General features: G+C 51.4%; 2 protein-coding genes across 2 annotated transcripts in view; one reads left to right on the top strand and one right to left on the bottom strand.

Moving 5' to 3' along the window:
- LOC120381758 (zinc finger protein 420-like) overlaps positions 1 to 19,043 on the bottom strand; it is a gene marked incomplete at both ends in the record, with an annotated part of 237,354 nt that overhangs the window by 65,748 nt on the left and 152,563 nt on the right. The gene's annotated exons all lie outside the window — the stretch shown is intronic.
- LOC120381386 (zinc finger protein 850-like) overlaps positions 1 to 19,043 on the top strand; it is a gene marked incomplete at both ends in the record, with an annotated part of 78,702 nt that overhangs the window by 42,839 nt on the left and 16,820 nt on the right. The window contains 2 exons of the mRNA XM_039499580.1: positions 4,730 to 4,736; positions 9,610 to 9,776. Of these exons, the coding sequence (XP_039355514.1) occupies positions 4,730 to 4,736; positions 9,610 to 9,776 (174 nt within the window). The remainder of the gene's footprint in view (positions 1 to 4,729; positions 4,737 to 9,609; positions 9,777 to 19,043) is intronic.

Below are 19,043 nucleotides of genomic sequence, written 5' to 3'. Positions count from 1 at the left end.
CCACCCAGAGACATGTATTGCTGCATCCCTGTACAGAACCACTTACCAGTGAACAAAACAAGGATCAGACAGAGGAAAAGCCAGTTCCTGACTCCATATTCCCCCTACTGGGGTGTGGCTGCCATGGGGTCAGTGTCCGAGGGAATCCCCCACAGTGACTCCTTTGGTTCTGCTCTTTTCTAGCCTTGTGTTCAGAGACTTTGTTACAGGGTGAGGGGAGGGAGAAGGGAGGTTATAAATGTCTCTGTGGGCTTAGCCTGGCAGGAGGGGCCAGATCTACTTTGTAATAAACAGATTGAGCATTTCCCAGCATGGCAGAATCTAGGGTGTCTGTCTGCAGGGAAAGGGCCTGGGGGAATTCTGATGTGAAATTAACTAAAACCGGTTGTGAGACCCCCACAACTGCCCTTCTCCCCCAGACAGGCTGCAGAATGGCGTCCATGTTTTGCTCCAGCTCATCCCAGCCTGGCATGGGACAGGGAAGAGAAATGGCTGCAGTGGAGCCAACTCAGGTAGAGATTATCAGGGGGTTGCTGGTGGGTTTCTGCTGGAGGAGAGGGAGAGCAAATACACCGGAGATGGGAAGGTTTGCACAGTCTGGTTTGGAGGTTGGAGGGGGCAGGAAATTCACAGCATGGGGAAAGGAGGAGGCCAGGGTGTAGCAAACCTGCGAGTTATTTAATAAGTGGCCTAGATTCTAGGAACAGACCCAGGAGGTTGGGAGGTGGAAATGCCCTAATTTGTGAAGAAAGAAAATAGCCCACCTACATGGAGCTAGTCAAACTGAGCAGACTCCCAGTGCTGGAGCCTGACCTCACTAACCAGCGGCTGCTGTGAGATATGAAGGGGGCACACATGAGTCAGGCTTATTGGAGCTGCCTCTCCCTTCATATCCCGCTCCTCACAATGAGGAGGTTATTGGGCTTCCTACCAGGGAGCTCTCCCTGGACCCTGCTAGGGGCTCCATCTCCTGTATCAGTTGGTGGCTAATAGGTGTGTGATGGATCTGCTGGGAGAGACAAGGGGCTCTCTCTTCATCCCCTCACCCTGGTATTTGCTGGATACGCTGAGCGGGGTCGGGGTGGGATGTTGCATCGCACTCGAGCAGGAACAGAGCCCAAGCAGAGAGAGAGAGAGAAACAGCGTGTGTGTATATGCATATGCTCCTTTATTCATTTCCCAGCATGCTCTTATATACAAGATGGTGGCTAATTGATTAATCAAATCAACACAGCTGCAGCTGTAACCCATAGAGTAATTATCCTACACACCTGTATCCTATTTACAATTAACTGGCCAATGAGAACAAGCCCAAGGCCAGTCCTTCACACACAACTCCCAGCATAATCAGCTCAGTATCTCACATTCTAATCCCACAGTGGGACTCTGTTGACTGCGATCCACCCAGAGTTTCCATTTGATTCGCTCCTCTCTGCCACAAATAGTGGGGCTTTGAGTGGGGTAGCAGGTCCTGAGTGTTGGACTCTTACTGTTTCAGGGGCTGGTGACCTTCGAGGAGGTGGCTGTGCATTTCACCAGGGAAGAGTGGGCTCTGCTGGACCCCACTCAGAGAGCCCTCTACTGGGATGTCATGCAGGAGAACTATGAGACTGTGACCTCGCTGGGTAAGGGTTCCTGTCCCCTCGGTTCTTGGAAGGGGAAATGAAGAGTTAAGGTTCACGCCAGCCCCACAATGCCACCTCTACTCTATCCTGTTTCAGCATCACCCCAATATGCCAGTGACACACACACACTACCAGAGACCCACCCCTGCTGCAGAACACTTTGGGAACAGAGCACAGGAGCCGTATCGCACGGTGTCAAATATCTCCTGTTTGCTCAAGTGAAACTGGGGGTTAGGTCTGGCATAACTGTCCCATACCCCTAATCATTTTTGTTGCCCTTTTCTGAACCTTTTCCAATTCCAATATATCTTTTTTTGAGATGGAGCGACAACATCTGCTTGCAGTATTGAAGATGTGGGTGTATCATGGATTTATTTGCTGTTTTTACAAATATGATATATTCTGTCGTATCTATCCCTTTCTTAATTATTTCCAACATTGTTCGCTTTTTTTCACTGCTGCTGCACACTGAGTGGATGTTTTCAGAGAACAATCCACAGTGACTACAAGATCCATCTCTTGAGTGGAAACAGCTAATTTAGACCCCATCATTCTGTATGTATAGTTGGGATTATGTTTTCCAATGGGCTGCACTATATGCTATCCTGACATCTAGTACTGCTGAGATCCTGCATTCAGTGATATCCCTGCCCTTCCTGTTCCCTTTCTCCACTGAACCCCACCAGCCCATGCTTCCTGTTCCCAGCTTCCCCAGGACTCTCTCCCTGTCTCTGAACCTCTCTGTCAGCAAGAAGCAGTGCCAGGGAGACTTGCCCTCTGTCTGGAGTCTTTGATGTCTGGGACATGGATTTACTTTCTCTGTGTTGTAAGAGGCTCTGTCATAATGAGTGTCTGTGACATTACCTAGAGTACAATCTAGACTGTTAAAAAGCTGTGTTCCCTCAGTTCTCCAACCTGGGGTGCCTTTTCCACTGTTTTACCGCGAGAACAGCCCCTCTTGACCAATTAACACACAGTCTCCAGCATGTAACTCACTCCCAGCTACACAGTATTGAGTGCTGCTAGACAGCCACTCATGAATTACACCTAAGGAGAAAACCAGCAAATTCTCAAGTGCCCAACTTTCCCCCAGAAATGTGCGTCTTGCACTGTCCAGCATGCTACTGAACAACGCAAGCTCATATGAAGTCTGTCATTTCATCAGTGGAAAATGACATGCACCAGCTTGTTATCCCAAAGGGAGTTTCCAACACACTTTAATCCAAACACACTGGTTAGATAAACAATAAACCAAGATTGTTAACTACCGAAAACTAAAACTAGGCCCAGCCCATGAAAGGGGCACTCCCAGGAGAGACTGTATAAAGGCCGGAACATCAAACAACTTTGTAAACCTGAGACAGCTGCCTTGGGGACAATGACAGGGAGAATCCCCCAAAGTGACTCCTTGGATTCTGCTCTTCTCTGGTCTCTGATTGTTCCTTCCAAAGTAGAGTACTTTGCACTTGTCCCTACTGAATTTTATCCTCTTTCCTTCAGCTCATTTCTCCAATTTGTCCAGATCATTTTGAATTTTAATCCAATCCTCCAAAGCACTTACAACCCCTCCCAGCTTGGTATTGTCCACAAACTTGATAAGTGTAACAGAGAGACTGTTACTGGGAGGGTTTCACCATGTGTCAGAGGGTTACACCCTGGTGGGAGGGCGCTAGACCTGTACTGGGATAAGGTCACTCTGTGCTTCACAGTGTGGCAGAACCTAGAATGTCCATTAGCAGGGGAAAACCTGGGGGGAATCGGCTTGTGGAATGGACAAAAGCCCCGTCTGAATTCTCACACCCTGCCCTTTTCACCCCAGCAGGCTACAGAATAACGTCCATGGTTTGCTCCAGATCATCCCGTCCTCCCAGGGGGAAGGAAATGGCTGCAATGGAGCTGGCTCAGGTAAGGGATTATCAGGGAGCTGGTGGTGGGTTCTGCTTGGAGGGAGAGGAGCAGTAAATGCATAGGAGGGTGGGAATTGCTAGAGGTGGTGGGAGGCAGGAAATATCTCGGGCGGAGAAAGGGAGGGGACAGGATGTGACAAACCTGCTGACACTAGTGTAGTTTAGGGTGTGATGGGTTGTCACCCGCAGGGGGCAGTCTGGGAACCGCTGTGCCCTCTAACCCTCAAGCTGGGCTGGCCCTTCTCACACTGATTTGCTGGAGATTCAGCCAGCCTCTCCAGGCCCTGTTATCACCCAACAGGACAGCAGGTGACGCCATACACCCAACTAAGCTACCTGAGCGCTTTACCTAAGCCACTCAATGACAGATAGAGACAACAGCCAATTTCCCAGCTCCCCAACCTTGCACACTTGCTGTAGGATACATTCAGAATTATACCATCTTATAGTGCACAGGGATCCCTCTAATGTCAGCTCATTAATATAGTTCCCCTTCCCCTCGATCTGGGACAGATGTGCACAGCGAGCTTGTGCTAACCAAGCTGAGATTTTCCCCAGACACTTAACTCAAAATACGCTCGTTAAGATAAAGCATAAAACAAGTTTATTAGCTGCAGAAAGACAGATTAAGTGATTATAAGTGATAACAAACAGATCAAAGCAGATTATTTAGCAAATAACCAAAACTCAAACTACGCCTAATATACTAGCTGGATAGAATTTGAATTAGCAGTTTCTCACCCTGACTAATGATACAAGCAGTCCACCAAGTTTCCATACACAAGCTAGAAATCCCTTTACCCTCGGACCAGCACTTCCCCCACTTCAGTTTTTGTTTCTCAGGTGTTTCCAGGAGTTCTCTTGTGTGGGGAATGAGACCAAGAGATGCCGTCACACCCACCTTATGTAGCTTTTCCATATGGCGTGACCCCTTTGTTCCAAACTCAGTTCCCAGTCCAGTTTGTGGAAAAATACAGGTACTAAAATGGAGTTTAGTGTCATGTGGTCTGGTCACAGGCCCTGCTGCGTCATAGTAGCCATGACTCATAGGCTGGCTGAAACATTCAGAGGAAGGCTAAGCTCTTCCACGGTCCATTGTCTTTGTTGATGAGCCATCAGCACTGTCTGGCTTCTTCATTGTTGTACCTGAAAGGCTCGTTGTGAGTGTTACCCAGAGTAAGCACATTTGAAATACAGATACAGAGTCAATATCCATAACTTCAGATACGAACATGATTCATGCACACAAATAGGATAATCATATTCAGCAAATCATAACTTTTCCAGTGACACCCCACATGATGCATCTTGTACAAAATACATCATAATTATGTCCTAATCATATTATAACCATACCACTATGCTGAATGTGGGGGTGTAGTGTCAGATAGGGCCTAATGTCAAGGCACAGGTGTTGGGAATGGAACTTCCCCTCTTTGTGGAACAGGAAATAACCCTCCAGCCAGGGCTGGGACAACTTCCCAGACTCCCAGTGATGGAGCCTGAATCTACTGGCACTTCATTAGTTACCACCAACCCCAATCGTTGTGGCAACTGCAAACTTTATCAGTGATGATTTTATATTCTCTTCTAGCTCATGGATAAGAATGTTAAATAGCACAGGGCCAAGAACCAGTCCCTGCGGGAACCTGCTAGAAAGAAATCCACTCGACCACGGTTCCCCATTTACTATCACAGTTTTTAATCTATTTAATGTATGCCGTGTTTATTTTGTATCAGTCTAGATTTTTAGTAAAAATATTGTGCTGATCAAGTCATATCTTTACAGAAGTTTAGGTATATTACATCAGTACTATTAGCTGCAACCAAACTTTTGATCTCATCCAATAAGGATATCCCGTTAGTTTGATAGGCTCTATTTTCTCTAAACCTTTGTTAATGGGCACTAATCATATTACCCTTCTTTGATTCTTTATTAATGAATGAAATCCAGTATTGGCTGCTCCATTATCTTCACGAGTATAGATGTCAGACTTCAGGTCTTTTATAAAGCCTTGGATACAAGTTATCCGGACCCGCTGATTTAAACATGTCTGATTTTTAATAGCTGCTGTTTAATGTCCTCATGACTTCTTGTTGGAATGGAAAGAGTGTCGTTGTCAACATCTTATGATACGAGAACATCATCTGTTTTTCTCCAAATCCAGGAGAGAAATATTTATTGAGGACTTTTACCTCTTCTGCATTATTTTTGATAATTCTGCCATTTCTATCTAGTAAAGTTTGTTCTTAATATACTTTTTAAAACTTCCTTCTTATTGTCATTGATTGGTCATTGATTTCTGATAGCTTTCTTTACCAATTTTCTACAATTCTGACTTTCTAACTTCTGTTCTTTACTATTGACTTCTCCTTTCTTCCATATATTTTATTTGGAGAGTGTTGGGATTCCTACCAGGGAGACACCAGTAGGGTCCAGAGACATCCCCATCTCCTATATCAAGCTCTGGCTAGTAGGTATGTGATAAATGTGAAGACCCTGCCTCCGTCTGTCAGCTGGGAGACACAAAAGTTCTCTCTTTCTACCCTCTGATGCCTCCTGGCTGCTCTAAGCTAGGTGAGGTGGGACTCTGTTAACATTTGCCTCCCGGAGCTTCCATTTACCTGGTGCTGCTGTTCTGTGAATAGTGGGGTTGTGAGTGGGGCAGCAGGTACTGAGTGTTGTATTCTTGCTCTTTCAGGGGATGGTGACCTTCGAGGAGGTGGCTGTGTACTTCACCAGGGAAGAGTGGGCTCTGCTGGACGGCGCTCAGAGAGCCCTCTACTGGGATGTCATGCAGGAGAACTATGAGAATGTGACCTCACTGGGTAAGGGTTCCTGTCCCCTCTGTTCTTGGAAGGGGAAACGAAGAGTGAAGGTTCATGCCACACGCACAATGCCACCTCTACTCTGTCCTGTTGCAGCATCACCCCAATATGCCAGTGACACACACACACTACCAGAGACACTCCCCTGCTGCAGAACACTTTGGGAACAGAGCACAGGAGCAGTATCTCACAGTCTCAAATATCTCCTCTTTACTCAAGTAAAACTGGGAGTTAGGTCCAGCATAACAAACAGAAGCTTCCTACCCCCAGCCTTCTCTCAAACCCTGAGCCTTCTCTACCCAAACCAGAATGTGCTTGGGGTGTAACAAGCAGGCGGCTGGAGTCAGAGCTGCTGGTCCAGAGTTACTTATCACACAAACACTCTGTGCGTCCTTGAATGCTGGCTGGGAGTATCCAGACAGGGGAGCTCCAGCAGCAGAACACTGAATCTCACCCAGGATTACAGATGACACAACTCCTCACTGCTCTGGATTGCACCCAGCATGTGAAAATGGCCTAGGTTGGTAGTGACATTTCTTGAGACATGCAGAGTCTTGCTCCCATATCACAGGTGTGATAACAATAACAGGAAAGGCAGAATATTGGAAACTGATTGTTCAGCTTGCTTTTGACCTCCATCATATTTTGCAATATATTCCAAATAAGGAAATTAACGTGCAACGTATGTGTCATTGTTTGGGGTTTTAAGCTTTAAAAGGCTTGTGTGATTTTTAGCTCAGGGGGACAATATTCCAATAGCTGTCGCCCCCTGTGCACTTTTAACCAAGAAAAGAGCCTCAGGCTGAGCTGATTCAAAATCAATCATGTGGTCGTTTTCCACAACAGCTTCAAGAGGTCCCTGTGATGGAATGTAAATGTCTTCTTCACACCTTCCCCCTACAGGAGAATGACTGTTTGACCAGCTGTTTGCCTGGCTGTCTCTGAGGAACTGCTCTGTGGGTGTTCCCCAGAATTGTAACTTTTTCAGTAATATCATACAGTAAAATCTCATAACTTTACATACAGTGTTACTACACATTTTAACAGGAGGACAATATTCAGTAGATTATGCATTTTCAAATGATACCTCACAAGCCATACTGCGTACAAAATTGATCATAATTTTTTAGAAGAGTGAACACAGGGATATAGACTGACACAGTGTCTGTGTGTGTGTTCCCAGCAGATATGTGGGTATTTCAGTCCCCCATAAGCACAGTGTTCGGCATCTTCAAGGACCTGGGGAACTGGTCTTGGGAATTCACTTGTTTACCAAGTGTGACACTGGATGGAATTGTGAGACACTTTGGTATTAATAATAAAATAATAATATAATCTGATAAACTTGCAATGAATTGTGCTAGATATGCCATGTAAGGTGTCAGTGAAAATGTTATGATTTGCCAAGTATGATAATTTTGTTTCATGATACGTTTGTATCACCCTTGTATTGTGCGTTATAGATATGTAGGGTATATCTGTATTTCCAGACTTGTGCAGTGTTTCTGGGTGACACCCCCAGACATATTGGCATCAACACTGCCTAGCCTGTTTGATGGCCCATTCAGGGTCATCATCTGTACAATGAGCCCATGGAAAGGACCAAGGGGATACACCTATTGAGTCAGCAAGACATGCCGGGGTATGCCTATGTAATGAGAACTCCAAGGCTTTTCCATGTCACGTGCTGTGAAGCTTGTGTTTGGGACACAGGAAGTACAAGCCACATGGCAAAAGGAATATAAAGGACAGCAGCATCATCTCCATTTGTCTTCAATCCCCCTTCCTACTTCTGGAGCAACTTCTCTACAAACTGAACCCTGGAACAAAGGACTGAATGACCCATCCAAGCTATGGATGTGTTCCAGACAGACTTTCAAGCCAGCAACTCACCAATACTGCTAAGAACCTGATATATCCATTTTGGAATGTATCTCACTGCTTTCCCATTTACCTTCTTTCTGTCTTTCTTTCATTTAAACCTTTAGTTTAGATGCTAAAGGATTGGCTGGAAGGATGGAATTTTGGGTAATATCCAAACCTATACTGACCTGGTGATGTGGCTGAGCCTTTGGGGTCAGAGGAACACTTTGTTTATGTGAGCAGAGTTTTTAAATAATCTCTCACTGTACTGGACCTAGTTGCTGATTAGGAGCCAGAGAACTGGGATGGAATAAAGGGGGCCGTGTGATTTCTTTTTTCAGCTTCTCGATAACCCGTGTGGGGGATCAGAAGCACAGTTGGTGACTGGTCAGTGAGTTTAACTTCAGTGTTAACCAGCAGTTTTGGGAGCATCTGCTCTCCCTTTTTCAGCCTGCCCTGATCTTGGCATTTTCAGTGAGAACTGCCCCTGGCCCACCAGGTCACACTAAGCACTGAAATTAAATGAATAGAATGTTTTTTTATGACCAGGTCTTATGAAATCAACTGAACTCCTTTGTTTTCTTTCATCTGAGCAGGGTTTCTAGTTTTCCAGCGTGATGTGATCTCCCAGCTGGAACAAGGGGAAGAGCCATGGGTCCCAGACCTCCAGGGTTCAGAGGAAAGAGAGATCCTGAGATCTCCCTGCACAGGTGAGGAAACATTAAACCACCTCAGAATCTGTAAGTGCCTGAAGGAAACATCTGGGATGCCCAACAAAGCCCTTGGGAGGTCTCTCAGTTCATTATTATCCCTAGCAGGGGTCATATCCTCAGGGTAAATATAATTCATGGCTTCCTATAGATCCTAGCAGACACCAGGCAGTAGCTTCCTCCCTTCCCCCTGCGTATTTGGATGGGATGTGAAGGCTGAATTCATCCCCCTCCTCTCTCCTATTTGGGGGAAGAGTTTGGGGGAGTTCAGCTCCTGATTTTTATTTGACCTGTCTTCAGCACTTGTTTTTGTTTGGTCTTCTCCTTTCCATCCCTGTTTGAGGTTTCTGTCTCTATCACAGCAGGTGATGCAATGGCATGTGAGAAAGAGGAGCACAATTCTCAGTCTGAAAATGTTGAGCCAGTGGGTAAAAACAGAGCATTATCTCAAAGATTGAAAAGGAATGTGTCCAGGAGTCCTGAGCAGGGAAAATCCTGGAAGATTCAGCACAGACCAGAAACAGATCAAGGAAACCAGCCAGGGGAGAAAGTGGATAAATTTATTTCCTGTTGGGGAACTCAGAAGGTCCTCATGGAAACCACAACACAGCAGGATATCCTCAGGCGAAAGAGAAAAAATACATGCAGTGAGTGTGGGAGAAACTTCACTCACAGATCATCCCTTTCTGTTCATCAGAGAATCCACACAGGGGAGAGGCCCTTTGAATGCCATGAGTGTGGGAAAAGCTTCACTAGCAGCTCAGCCCTTTCTGTTCATCAGAGAATCCACACAGGGGAGAGGCCCTTTGAATGCCGTGAGTGTGGGAAAACCTTCAATCGCAGTTCGCACCTTATTAGGCATCAAACAATCCACGAGGAGAGAGGCCCTATGAATGCCGTGAGTGTGGGAAATGCTTCACTAGCAGCTCAAACCTTAGATTTAATTTACCCTGGTTCCTCAACTGTTGCTACAGCTCTAGTACCCATCAATCCAAAGACTGAGAGAAATGGAGAGTTCCAACCATTGTCCTTTTAGTATCTTATTGTTCCTCTCTCTGTTTTTTGTGCTGGCCTTTCTATTCTATCATTTTCTGCCTTTGTTTAGTTGGTAACAGTTGGTTTCCATCACTCACGTTTGTTTGTTTAAATCTCTATCTGTTGTTAAATAATTTTTTTGCTTGTTCGATAACTGTACTCAGGTGCTGTGTGAGACACAGTAGCAATGGTCCACAGTAAAACTAGTAACCTGGGATACTTGGGGAAGAGAGGATCTGGGATTTCACCGAGTATCTGGTGATCCGGGCTGGACCCCAGAGGGGGACACATTGAAGGAACTCAAGGGTTAAGGTGGCTGCTGTAGCTCAGAGGAGGGTGCTTGAGTTCCAGCAGGCTGGTGAGTTTGGTCACTAACATCCAGCTGCCAAATGCAAAACTCCCTCTTCCTTGTGGCAGGTGCCAACAAAGAGACTCACAGCCCTCAGCACCCTGAGAGGGTCACAATGTGTCTCTATGTTGATCCACCTGTCAAATCCACACAGGGAAAGCTCCCGATAGCACAAAACTCTGCCCTGTGAAATCATGGAACATGTGCTCTTTGCCCTGTGAAAGCATGTAAAGAATCCAAGCGCTGGAGGACAGGGTTTGGGTCCAGAGTGACGTAGAAAAATTGGAGGATTGGGCCCAAAGAAATCTGAGTAGGTTCAACAAGGAGAAGTGCAGAGTCCTGCACTTAGGACGGAAGAATCCCAGGTACTGTCACAGACTGGGGACTGACGGAGTGAGGGGGGTTTGATAGCAGCCTTCAAGTACCTGAAAGAGCAGCAGTGTGGGCTTTCTCCTGGCCACTTTTGCTGGGCTGGCCAGCCATCCTGGAGGCCTTTCTAGAAGAGAACTGGGAACGGAGTTAGAAAAACCAATGTGAAAACCAGAACCTCAGGTTTAGACTCATTTATTTATAATATTAAATCTTCAATTCTAGTGTCACAGTCAATACAATTGCTTCAGCCTGATAGTTGCCCAAAGGGAAACTTAACGTCTCTCCAAGGGGAGTGGAGAGAAAGCACTTTTCAGAGTCCAAGAGAGACAAGGCAGGTGAGGGTAAGAGCTTGCAGAGGACCAACCTCTGTTGGTGAAAGAGACAAGCTGTGGAGCTAACCCAGCACCCTTCTTCAGTTCTGTGTCGCCTGGAAGGTCGTCTCCTCCATAACCAGCAGTTAGAACATAAGAACAGCCACACTGAGTCAGACCAGTTCATCTAGCCCACTCTCCCAAAAGTGGCCAATGCCCGGTGCCCCAGAGGACCCCTGGGACCAACATGGATACACCACCACCACAAACAAGGTTAAAAGTCAATGCACATGGGAGAAGCATCTTGTGTTTCCATGGGTTTGTAGAAATTTTGGTGGTGCCCAGAACCTGCCCAAACTCCGCCCCCCCACCTGCCCAAGGTTCTGGGAGGGAGTTTGGGGTGTGGCTGGGGATGAGAGGTTTGGGGTGTGGGAGGGGGCTCAGGGCTATAGCAGAGGGTTGGGGTGTGGGGTGATGGCTGTGTGGTGGGGCTGGGGATGAGGGGTTCATGATGCAGGAGGGGGCTCAGGGTTGGGGCAGACGGTTAGGGTGCAGGGGGATGAGGGCTCTGGCTGGGGCTGGGAATGATGGGTTTGGGGTGTGGGAGAGGCTCAGTGCTAGAGCAGAGGGTAGGGGTGTGGGGGGTGAGGGCTCTGTCTGAGGCTGGGGGGTTTGGGTTTTGGAGAGGCTCAGGGCTGGGGCAGAGGGTTAGGGTGCAGGGGGATGAGGGCTGTGTCTGGGATGGGGATAAGGTGTTTGGGGTGTGGGAGGGCTCAGGACTAGGGCAGAGGGTTGGGGTGCAGGGGTGTGTGAGGGCTCTATCTGGGGCTGGAGATGAGGGGTTTGTGGTGTTGGGGCTCAGGGCTGGGGCAGAAGGTTGGGGTGTGCGGGGGGATGAGGACTCTGGCTGGGACTGGGGATGGGAGGTTTGGGGTGTGGGAGGAGCTCAGGGCTGAGGCAGAGGGTTGGGGTGTGCGGGGGGATGAGGACTCTGGCTGGAACTGGGGATGGGAGGTTTGGGGTGTGGGAGGAGCTCAGGGCTGGGGCAGAGGGTTGGGGTGTGGGGGGGAATGAAGGCTCTGGCTGGGACTGGGGATGGGAGGTTTGGGGTGTGGGAGGGGCTCAGGGCTCGGGCAGAGGGTTGAGGATGTGGTGGGGGGTGAAAGCTCTGACTGGGGGTGTGGGCTCTGGGGTGGGGCAGGGCTGGGGATGAGTTTGGGGTGCAGGCAGGCTGCTCCGGGACAAGGGCCAGAAAGGAGGACTCCCCCCAGCCCTTTCCCTGCTGGCAGCAGCAAGCTCTGGGGGAGGAACCCCTCATTCCCCCCCCCCAGCAGCACACTCACTCCCACCACTGTCACTGCAGGTGCTCCTAGGGCCCTTCTCAGGTCCAGGAATCTCCCTCGCCTCCCCCATTATGGGTGCCGGGGGGTGCTGCATGCACCTCCTCCCCTGCTGTTGCCCCTGACTATAGCCTCACTGGGGGTGGGGGATGGGGCTGTCTCCTTGCCCAGCATGGGGCAGGAGTGGTGACTGCAGCGGGGGGGGGCTGTGATGGTGGAGGGTCCCGCTGGAAAAGGGAAGGGTCTGAGGTGGAAGGGCAGGCTCAGAGTCAGTCTGCCCTGGCAGTGAGTTGGGAAGGGGGGGCACTAGGACCCTGTGGCAGCAGTTGCTGCAGGGAGGCAGCATGGAGCTGCATGGAAGAGGCAGGGATGCTCTGCTCCCTCCGGGGCCCAGGGACATGCATGGGGCCAGCAAGGGGGCCCGGGGGACACTCGGGGGAAGCACGGGGGGTGGCAGGTGGGGCCAGAGGGGAGACCCAGCCCCAAACTTTGGTGGAGCTGGGCCCCAGGGCTCTGAATATTGCTGGTGCCCGGGCACCACGTGGGTATATAACTCGCCGCCCATGTGTGTTTCATTCCTTATGTCCTAGTCCCATCATGTGGCCATTTCCTTCTCTTCCTTTCTGTTAAAAGCTTTGGTGTTTTGCACAGAAACATTATTTCCCCAGGAGAGACCCAGGAGTGGGGGCTGCATTCCTGTGCCAAACAGTCACTGGAAGGGGGCAGACAAAGGCCTTTAGGACGAGGTGTCCGTCACTGTCAAAAGATCATCTCCCTCCTGCAGGTCACTGGCAGCCTGAATTTGTTCCTTATCCTCCCAGAGTTTGGGGGCTGGAATCAGCACTACCCAGCCCCTCCGTATGTAGCAGGAACAACACAAACCTGGTCTTTAAAACAAGCTGTCCCCTTCCTCCTCAGGGAAGATTTTTCTGTGATTGAAGTTGAGCTTCAGTTCCCCTCTCCTAGGGGCGGGGTGGGTGTGGGGCCAGCTCCCAGTGAGATCTGTTTTTACCTTTGCCCCCTTTCAGTCACTCTGGGATGGTAACTCTGCTCCCAGCTGTCAGGCAGCTTCCAGCCCATCCACCCTGCTCACTAACTCTGTGGTCATGTGTCACCCCCTTTGCCAGCACACAGAGCCTGCAGGAAAGCTACTCCTGCCAGATGCAGTGGTGGTATAGTGGTGTGCATGGCTGTCTTCCAAGCAATTCATCTGGGTTTGATTCCCAGCCAATGCAATAATGGCTTTTCTCTTCTGTTGTTTCCTCATCTGGAAGTGGTTTAATTTCAGTCACATTGTGTTACAATCACATTATCTATAGAATGAGACAATAAATGTGTCAAAGTCCAGCAGGTCATATAGGATGGAGGCACACAAGGGGCTGGAATGTGTCATCTGAGAAAGACAGAACCCTTGGAAACCTGCATCTCCCATCCCCTGGCCTTGCGTGTTATGATTCCAGCTGCACGAGCTGTTTGTAGGATGTTCCGGCATGATGGGGACATGAAGTTTTGAGTCAGTTTTTGCTCCTGCAGATTCCTTTGCTGTTACAATTATAATGACATGAACAAAAGGGAGGCACAATAAACCCCCAAATTGCAATACAGGTGGGGAAAGGGACGATCACGGTTAAGCCAAACACGTCAAAATAAAAATTAATACAAAAAAGGGGAGGGGGGAAGAGCTCAGGTATGTGGAGATCCCCTTGATATTTCAACGCACATTGTTAGAATCAAAGTTCAGACTTGACACTGGAAAACCTGCAGCTCCCCAGCTCTGTGAACACCTGTGATGAGCAAGATGGAGTTGGGACACCTGTTCTGCTTCAATCATTTATTGTCTCTCTGTTCTCTCCTTCTCCCCCCAATTCCTCATCTCCAATGTCTCTGCCTTTCTCCTCTTGCTCCCTCTCCCCCTGCCCTTTCCCAGGAACTCACAGTCTACAGCATTTAGGACAAGCCAGAGCTCCCATGTTCTGCACATGAGCCTGTGTCAGAGGACGTGGGACCCAGGTCAGAACCAGTCACCGGATCAATATGACCCTTTATGGGCGACTTCTCTGCCTACTCTGCAATTTACACCCACACCCCCACTGAAGGGGGTGGGGTACAGCTCTGACTGAGAGGCCTCACAGGAGAAACTTCAGCCCAAAGACAAATTTGTGTGAAATGCTGAGAAGTGAAGAGCCCCCTTCCTCTCCCCCAAATCCCCAGAACTCTAGTGTCACCCCCATGGCACCAGCACAGGGAACCCAGTGAGATGGGGTTACAGAATACAAGGGGGAGGGAGCAGGGGAGAGAGGTGACAGGGAGTCTCTCTCTTTCCTTCTCTCTTCACTTTCTGTTCTTCTCTTTCCTTCCAGGAACTGCAGTCACAGCAGGGAGGGGTTTGTCTGTTTATTAGGGATCCCTCTGTGTCACGGAGGCTGCACAAGTCATAGATTCCGTGACTTCTGCAGTGGCCACTGCGGCTGACTCCGTGGCTGCCCCAGCAGCTGGCCTGGGGGCAGCCTGAGCAGTGGTTCCAAGGGTGGCAGGAGCAGCCTCAGCTCAGTGGCTCCTGGCACCTGTCCCGAGGTGGCCGGAGCAGGGCTGGCCTCTGGGGCTCCCCTCACCTGGCAGCATCTGAGGTGGCCGTGGGTCCCCGGGGCTTCTCCCCCAGTACATGGTGCCACGGGCCCCCTGGACTCCCTGCGCCAACAGCTGGTGCCACGGACCCCCTGGGCCTCCCTCCCCACGATTCAATGCGGGGTATTTATGGTATAAGTCATGGCCGGGTCATGGGCAATGAGCTTTTGGGTTTTGCCCGTGATCTGTCCATGACATTTACTAAAAATACCCTTGATTAAATCTTCGCCTTCCTCATTATCGATCAAATAAATCGAAACACCTCCACCTGCAAGTGGATTTTGCCCAGGACCCTCAGAGTCAGCAGCTGTTACGCCCCCACTGAGCTCTCTGGTCAGGTGTCCTAGCGCTGGAAGCCTCCTGTTTAGATCCTAAAATAGCGTTTTTGCACCAGGGGCAGCTGAAATTTTGGACCGGACATTGTAGCTCCACCGTTATTTTACTGAATTGCTTCAAAACAGCAAGTCAAGAAAGTCTCCTAAGTGCCAGGCTCTCTGCCATGGAAACAGCTGCCCCTGCTCTGCAGGAGTCTGTGCGTTCCACCCAGCAACGTACACACCTGCTCCGCACTGAAGGGGGGTCAGACAGTGACAGGGCTGGTAACACAAATACTTCAGACTAGTAACTCCAGGTCCCTTCCTTTCTTTAACTCAGGATGTGCCAGTCAACTGGTAACCATGGTGTTATCTTCACCTTGAAATACCTCTCAGGACATTTTCAGCAGCCCTCCACCCCCTGCCCTCCCTGCAGCCAGCCTCTGTCTCCAGCCAGCCCCGCACGCCCCGGCTCCAGCCAACTCCTGCTGCATCCCCCTGCCCTGCCCCCAGCCAGCCCCGCACCCCCTGCCCTGCCCGCAGCCAGCCCCGCACCCCATGCCCTGCCTGCAGCCAGCCCCTGTCTGCGGCCAGCCCTGCACCCCCTGCCCTGCCTGCAGCCAGCCCCTGTCTGCGGCCAGCCCTGCACCCCCTGCCCTGCCTGCAGCCAGCCCCGCACCCCCTGCCCTGCCCGCAGCCAGCCCCATCTGCTGCCAGCCCCACACCCCTGCCCTGCCCGCAGCCACCCCTGTCTGCCGCCAGCTCCGCACCCCTGCCCTGCCCGCAGCCAGCCCCGCACCCCTGCCCTGCCCGCAGCCAGCCCCATCTGCTGCCAGCCCCACACCCCTGCCCTGCCCGTAGCCAGCCCCTGTCTGCGGCCAGCCCCGCACCCCTGCCCTGCCTGCAGCCAGCCCCTGTCTGCTGTCAGCCCCTCACCCCCTGCCCTGCCCGCAGCCAGCCCCTGTCTGCAGCCAGCCCCGCACCCCCTGCCCTGCCTGCAGCCAGCCCCTGTCTGCTGCCAGCCCCACACCCCTGCCCTGCCTGCAGCCAGCCCCTGTCTGCTGCCAGCCCCGCACCCCTGCCCTGTCTGCAGCTAGCCCCGCACCCCTGCCCTGCCCGCAGCCAGCCCCATCTGCTGCCAGCCCCACACCCCTGCCCTGCCCGCAGCCAGCCCTGTCTGCTGCCAGCCCCGCACCCCTGCCCTGTCCACAGCCAGCCCTGTACCCCTGCCCTGCCCGCACCAGCCCCTGTCTCCAGCCAGCCGCGCATGCCCCGGCTCCAGCCAACCCCTGCTGCACCCCCCTGCCCTGCCTGCACCCAGCCCCTGTCTGCAGCCAGCCCCGTACCCCATCACCTGTCCACAGCCAGCCCTGTACCCCCTGCCCTGCCCGCACCAGCCCCTGTCTCCAGCCAGCCGCGCATGCCCCGGCTCCAGCCAACCCCTGCTGCACCCCCCTGCCCTGCCTGCAGCCAGCCCCGCACCCCCTGCCCTGCCCACAGCCAGCCCCTGTCTGCAGCCAGCCCCGCACCCCTGCCCTGCCCGCAGCCAGCCCCTGTCTGCCGCCAGCCCCGCACCCCCCGCCCTGCCCGCCGCCCGCCCCGGTCTCCAGCCAGCCCTGCACCCCCTGCCCTGCCCGCAGCCAGCCCGTCTGCAGCCAGCCCCGCACCCCCTGCCCTGCCCGCAGCCAGCCTGTCTGCAGCCAGCCCCGCACCCCCTGCCCTGACCGCAGCCAGCCCCTGCCTCCGGCCAGCCCCGCACCCCACGCCCTGCCTGCAGCCCTGCACCCTCTGCCCTGCCCGCACCAGCCACATCCTCCCTGCCTTGCCTGCAGCCAGCTCTACACCCCCTGCCCACAGCCAGCCCCTTCCACACCCCCTGCCCTGTCTCCAGCCAACTCCTGCCACACCCCCTTCCACTCACCCCTGCCTGAAGCCAGCCAGCCCCACACACCCCTGTCTCCAGCCAGCCCCGCACCCCTTGCCTGCAGCCAGACCCTACCTCCAGCCAGCTCCTGCCCTGCCTGCAACCAGCCCCATGGCCACTGGTGCTCTGCACTTCCCAGGGCAGTAACCCTGCACACCTGCTTCAATGAGGGGGGCACGGAGCAGCTGGGACCCCACATGGTTACACCCTAAGGTGACCAGACAGCGAGTGTGAAAAATCAGGACAGGGAGTGGGGGGTAATAGGATCCTAGATAAGAAAAAGACCCCAAAATTGGGACATCTGGTCACCCTAGCACACTCCCAGGACTCCTGAGTTCCATTGCTGGGTTTCCTACTGGTTCCACTGCTGGTTGTTTTCCTTTTCCTGGGGGACTCTGGGCAAGTTGCTCCCCCCCCCCTCTAGGGCTCTGTCCCCAGCAGGCAAATGGGGATTTCGTACCTTCCCACTATTGGAAAGTGCTGGGAGAATCCCCCAGCCAAAGCTGCTCTGACAGAGCTAAGCAGCATCTGACCATTCAAGGTCGGAGTGCACTGCCCAGGAGGAGGAGAGTCTGGCTCTGGGATTTCACTTCAGCCCAGTCTAGAGAGAGAGGCCCAGCCATGGGGTTTGGCTCAAGAAGACCAAGTCTCCAATTTGTTACGGGTGTTTTGAATTCCAGTCCTGAGCTCCAAAGTGCTTGGTGTCAGTTGCACATTTTGGAAGCAGGCTCTCCACTCCATCTTCCAAATCATTCATGAAACTATTGAATAGTACCGGACCCCAGACTGATCCCTGCAGGACCCACTAGGTGCCCCCTCTCCCTTGGACAGCCAAACCTGGAGAAGGGCCCTTGGAGTCTGGGCTTTCAACCAGCTCTGCACCCACATGACACTGATTGCATCTAGACTGCATTTCCCTCATTTGCTTGTGAGAATGTCCTGCGGGACTGTGTCAAAAGCCTTAGTAACCCCGAGATAGATCCCATCTACTGTTTACCCACCTCCACTAGGCCCGGAACCCTGCCAAAGAAGGAAAGAGGCTGGGTTTGGAATGATTTGTTCTTGACAAATCCATGCTCCCTCGTCCTAAGAACCAAATTATCCTGTAGGTGCTGCTGACAAACTGATTGTTTAAGAATATATTCCAGTATCTCTCTAGCTATGGAAGTGAGGCTAGCTAGTCTGTAAGTCCCAGGGGTCTCTTTGTTCCCCTTTGAAAGATAGGTCCTGTCTTGTTCATGGATGGGAAGATGTTCTTTTTCAGGGATCTCAGACAAGAACTGGGGCACAACACATGGTTTGTTAAGGCCACAAAAATGGAGGCAGGAACCTCTTCTCTCCTGCTGGCAAAGAACCCCAGGTACCGAAAAGACAGGGACTCACATCCCTGAATGGGCTTTAAAAAAAAAACAGTGGTTAAAAAGTTTGGCCCCAACCATTTCTTGTTTCCATAGACTAGACATTTTAGCAAACTTTAGAATTCCTTGGTGCAAACACCAAGAAACTCCCCTTTCTCCTTCACAGAGGGCTTTAACGCCCCTTCTCACTCAGGCTCACGACTGCCCAGAGCTTGAGAATTGTCCCTGTTCCCATTAGACAGATGGGGAGGAGCCTGAGGCACAGAGAAGGGAAGTGACCTACCCAAGGGCCAGCAAGGCAGTGGCAGAGCCAGAAAGAGAAGCCACCAGTCCTTACTCCTGTTCTAACAAACAGCAAACCCCCAGAGGCAGGGATGGAGCCCAGGAATCGAGATGGTGGGAAATTTCATTGAAACCGTTTGTCAGAAAATCCCATTCAGACTAAACCAGTTTGTTTCTCTAAATCATAACAAGTGGGATA

The sequence above is a fragment of the Mauremys reevesii genome, linkage group 14, assembly GCF_016161935.1.
Source record: "Mauremys reevesii isolate NIE-2019 linkage group 14, ASM1616193v1, whole genome shotgun sequence".
NCBI lineage: Eukaryota > Metazoa > Chordata > Testudines > Geoemydidae > Mauremys > Mauremys reevesii.
This window is presented reverse-complemented; position numbering and strand designations above follow the sequence as displayed.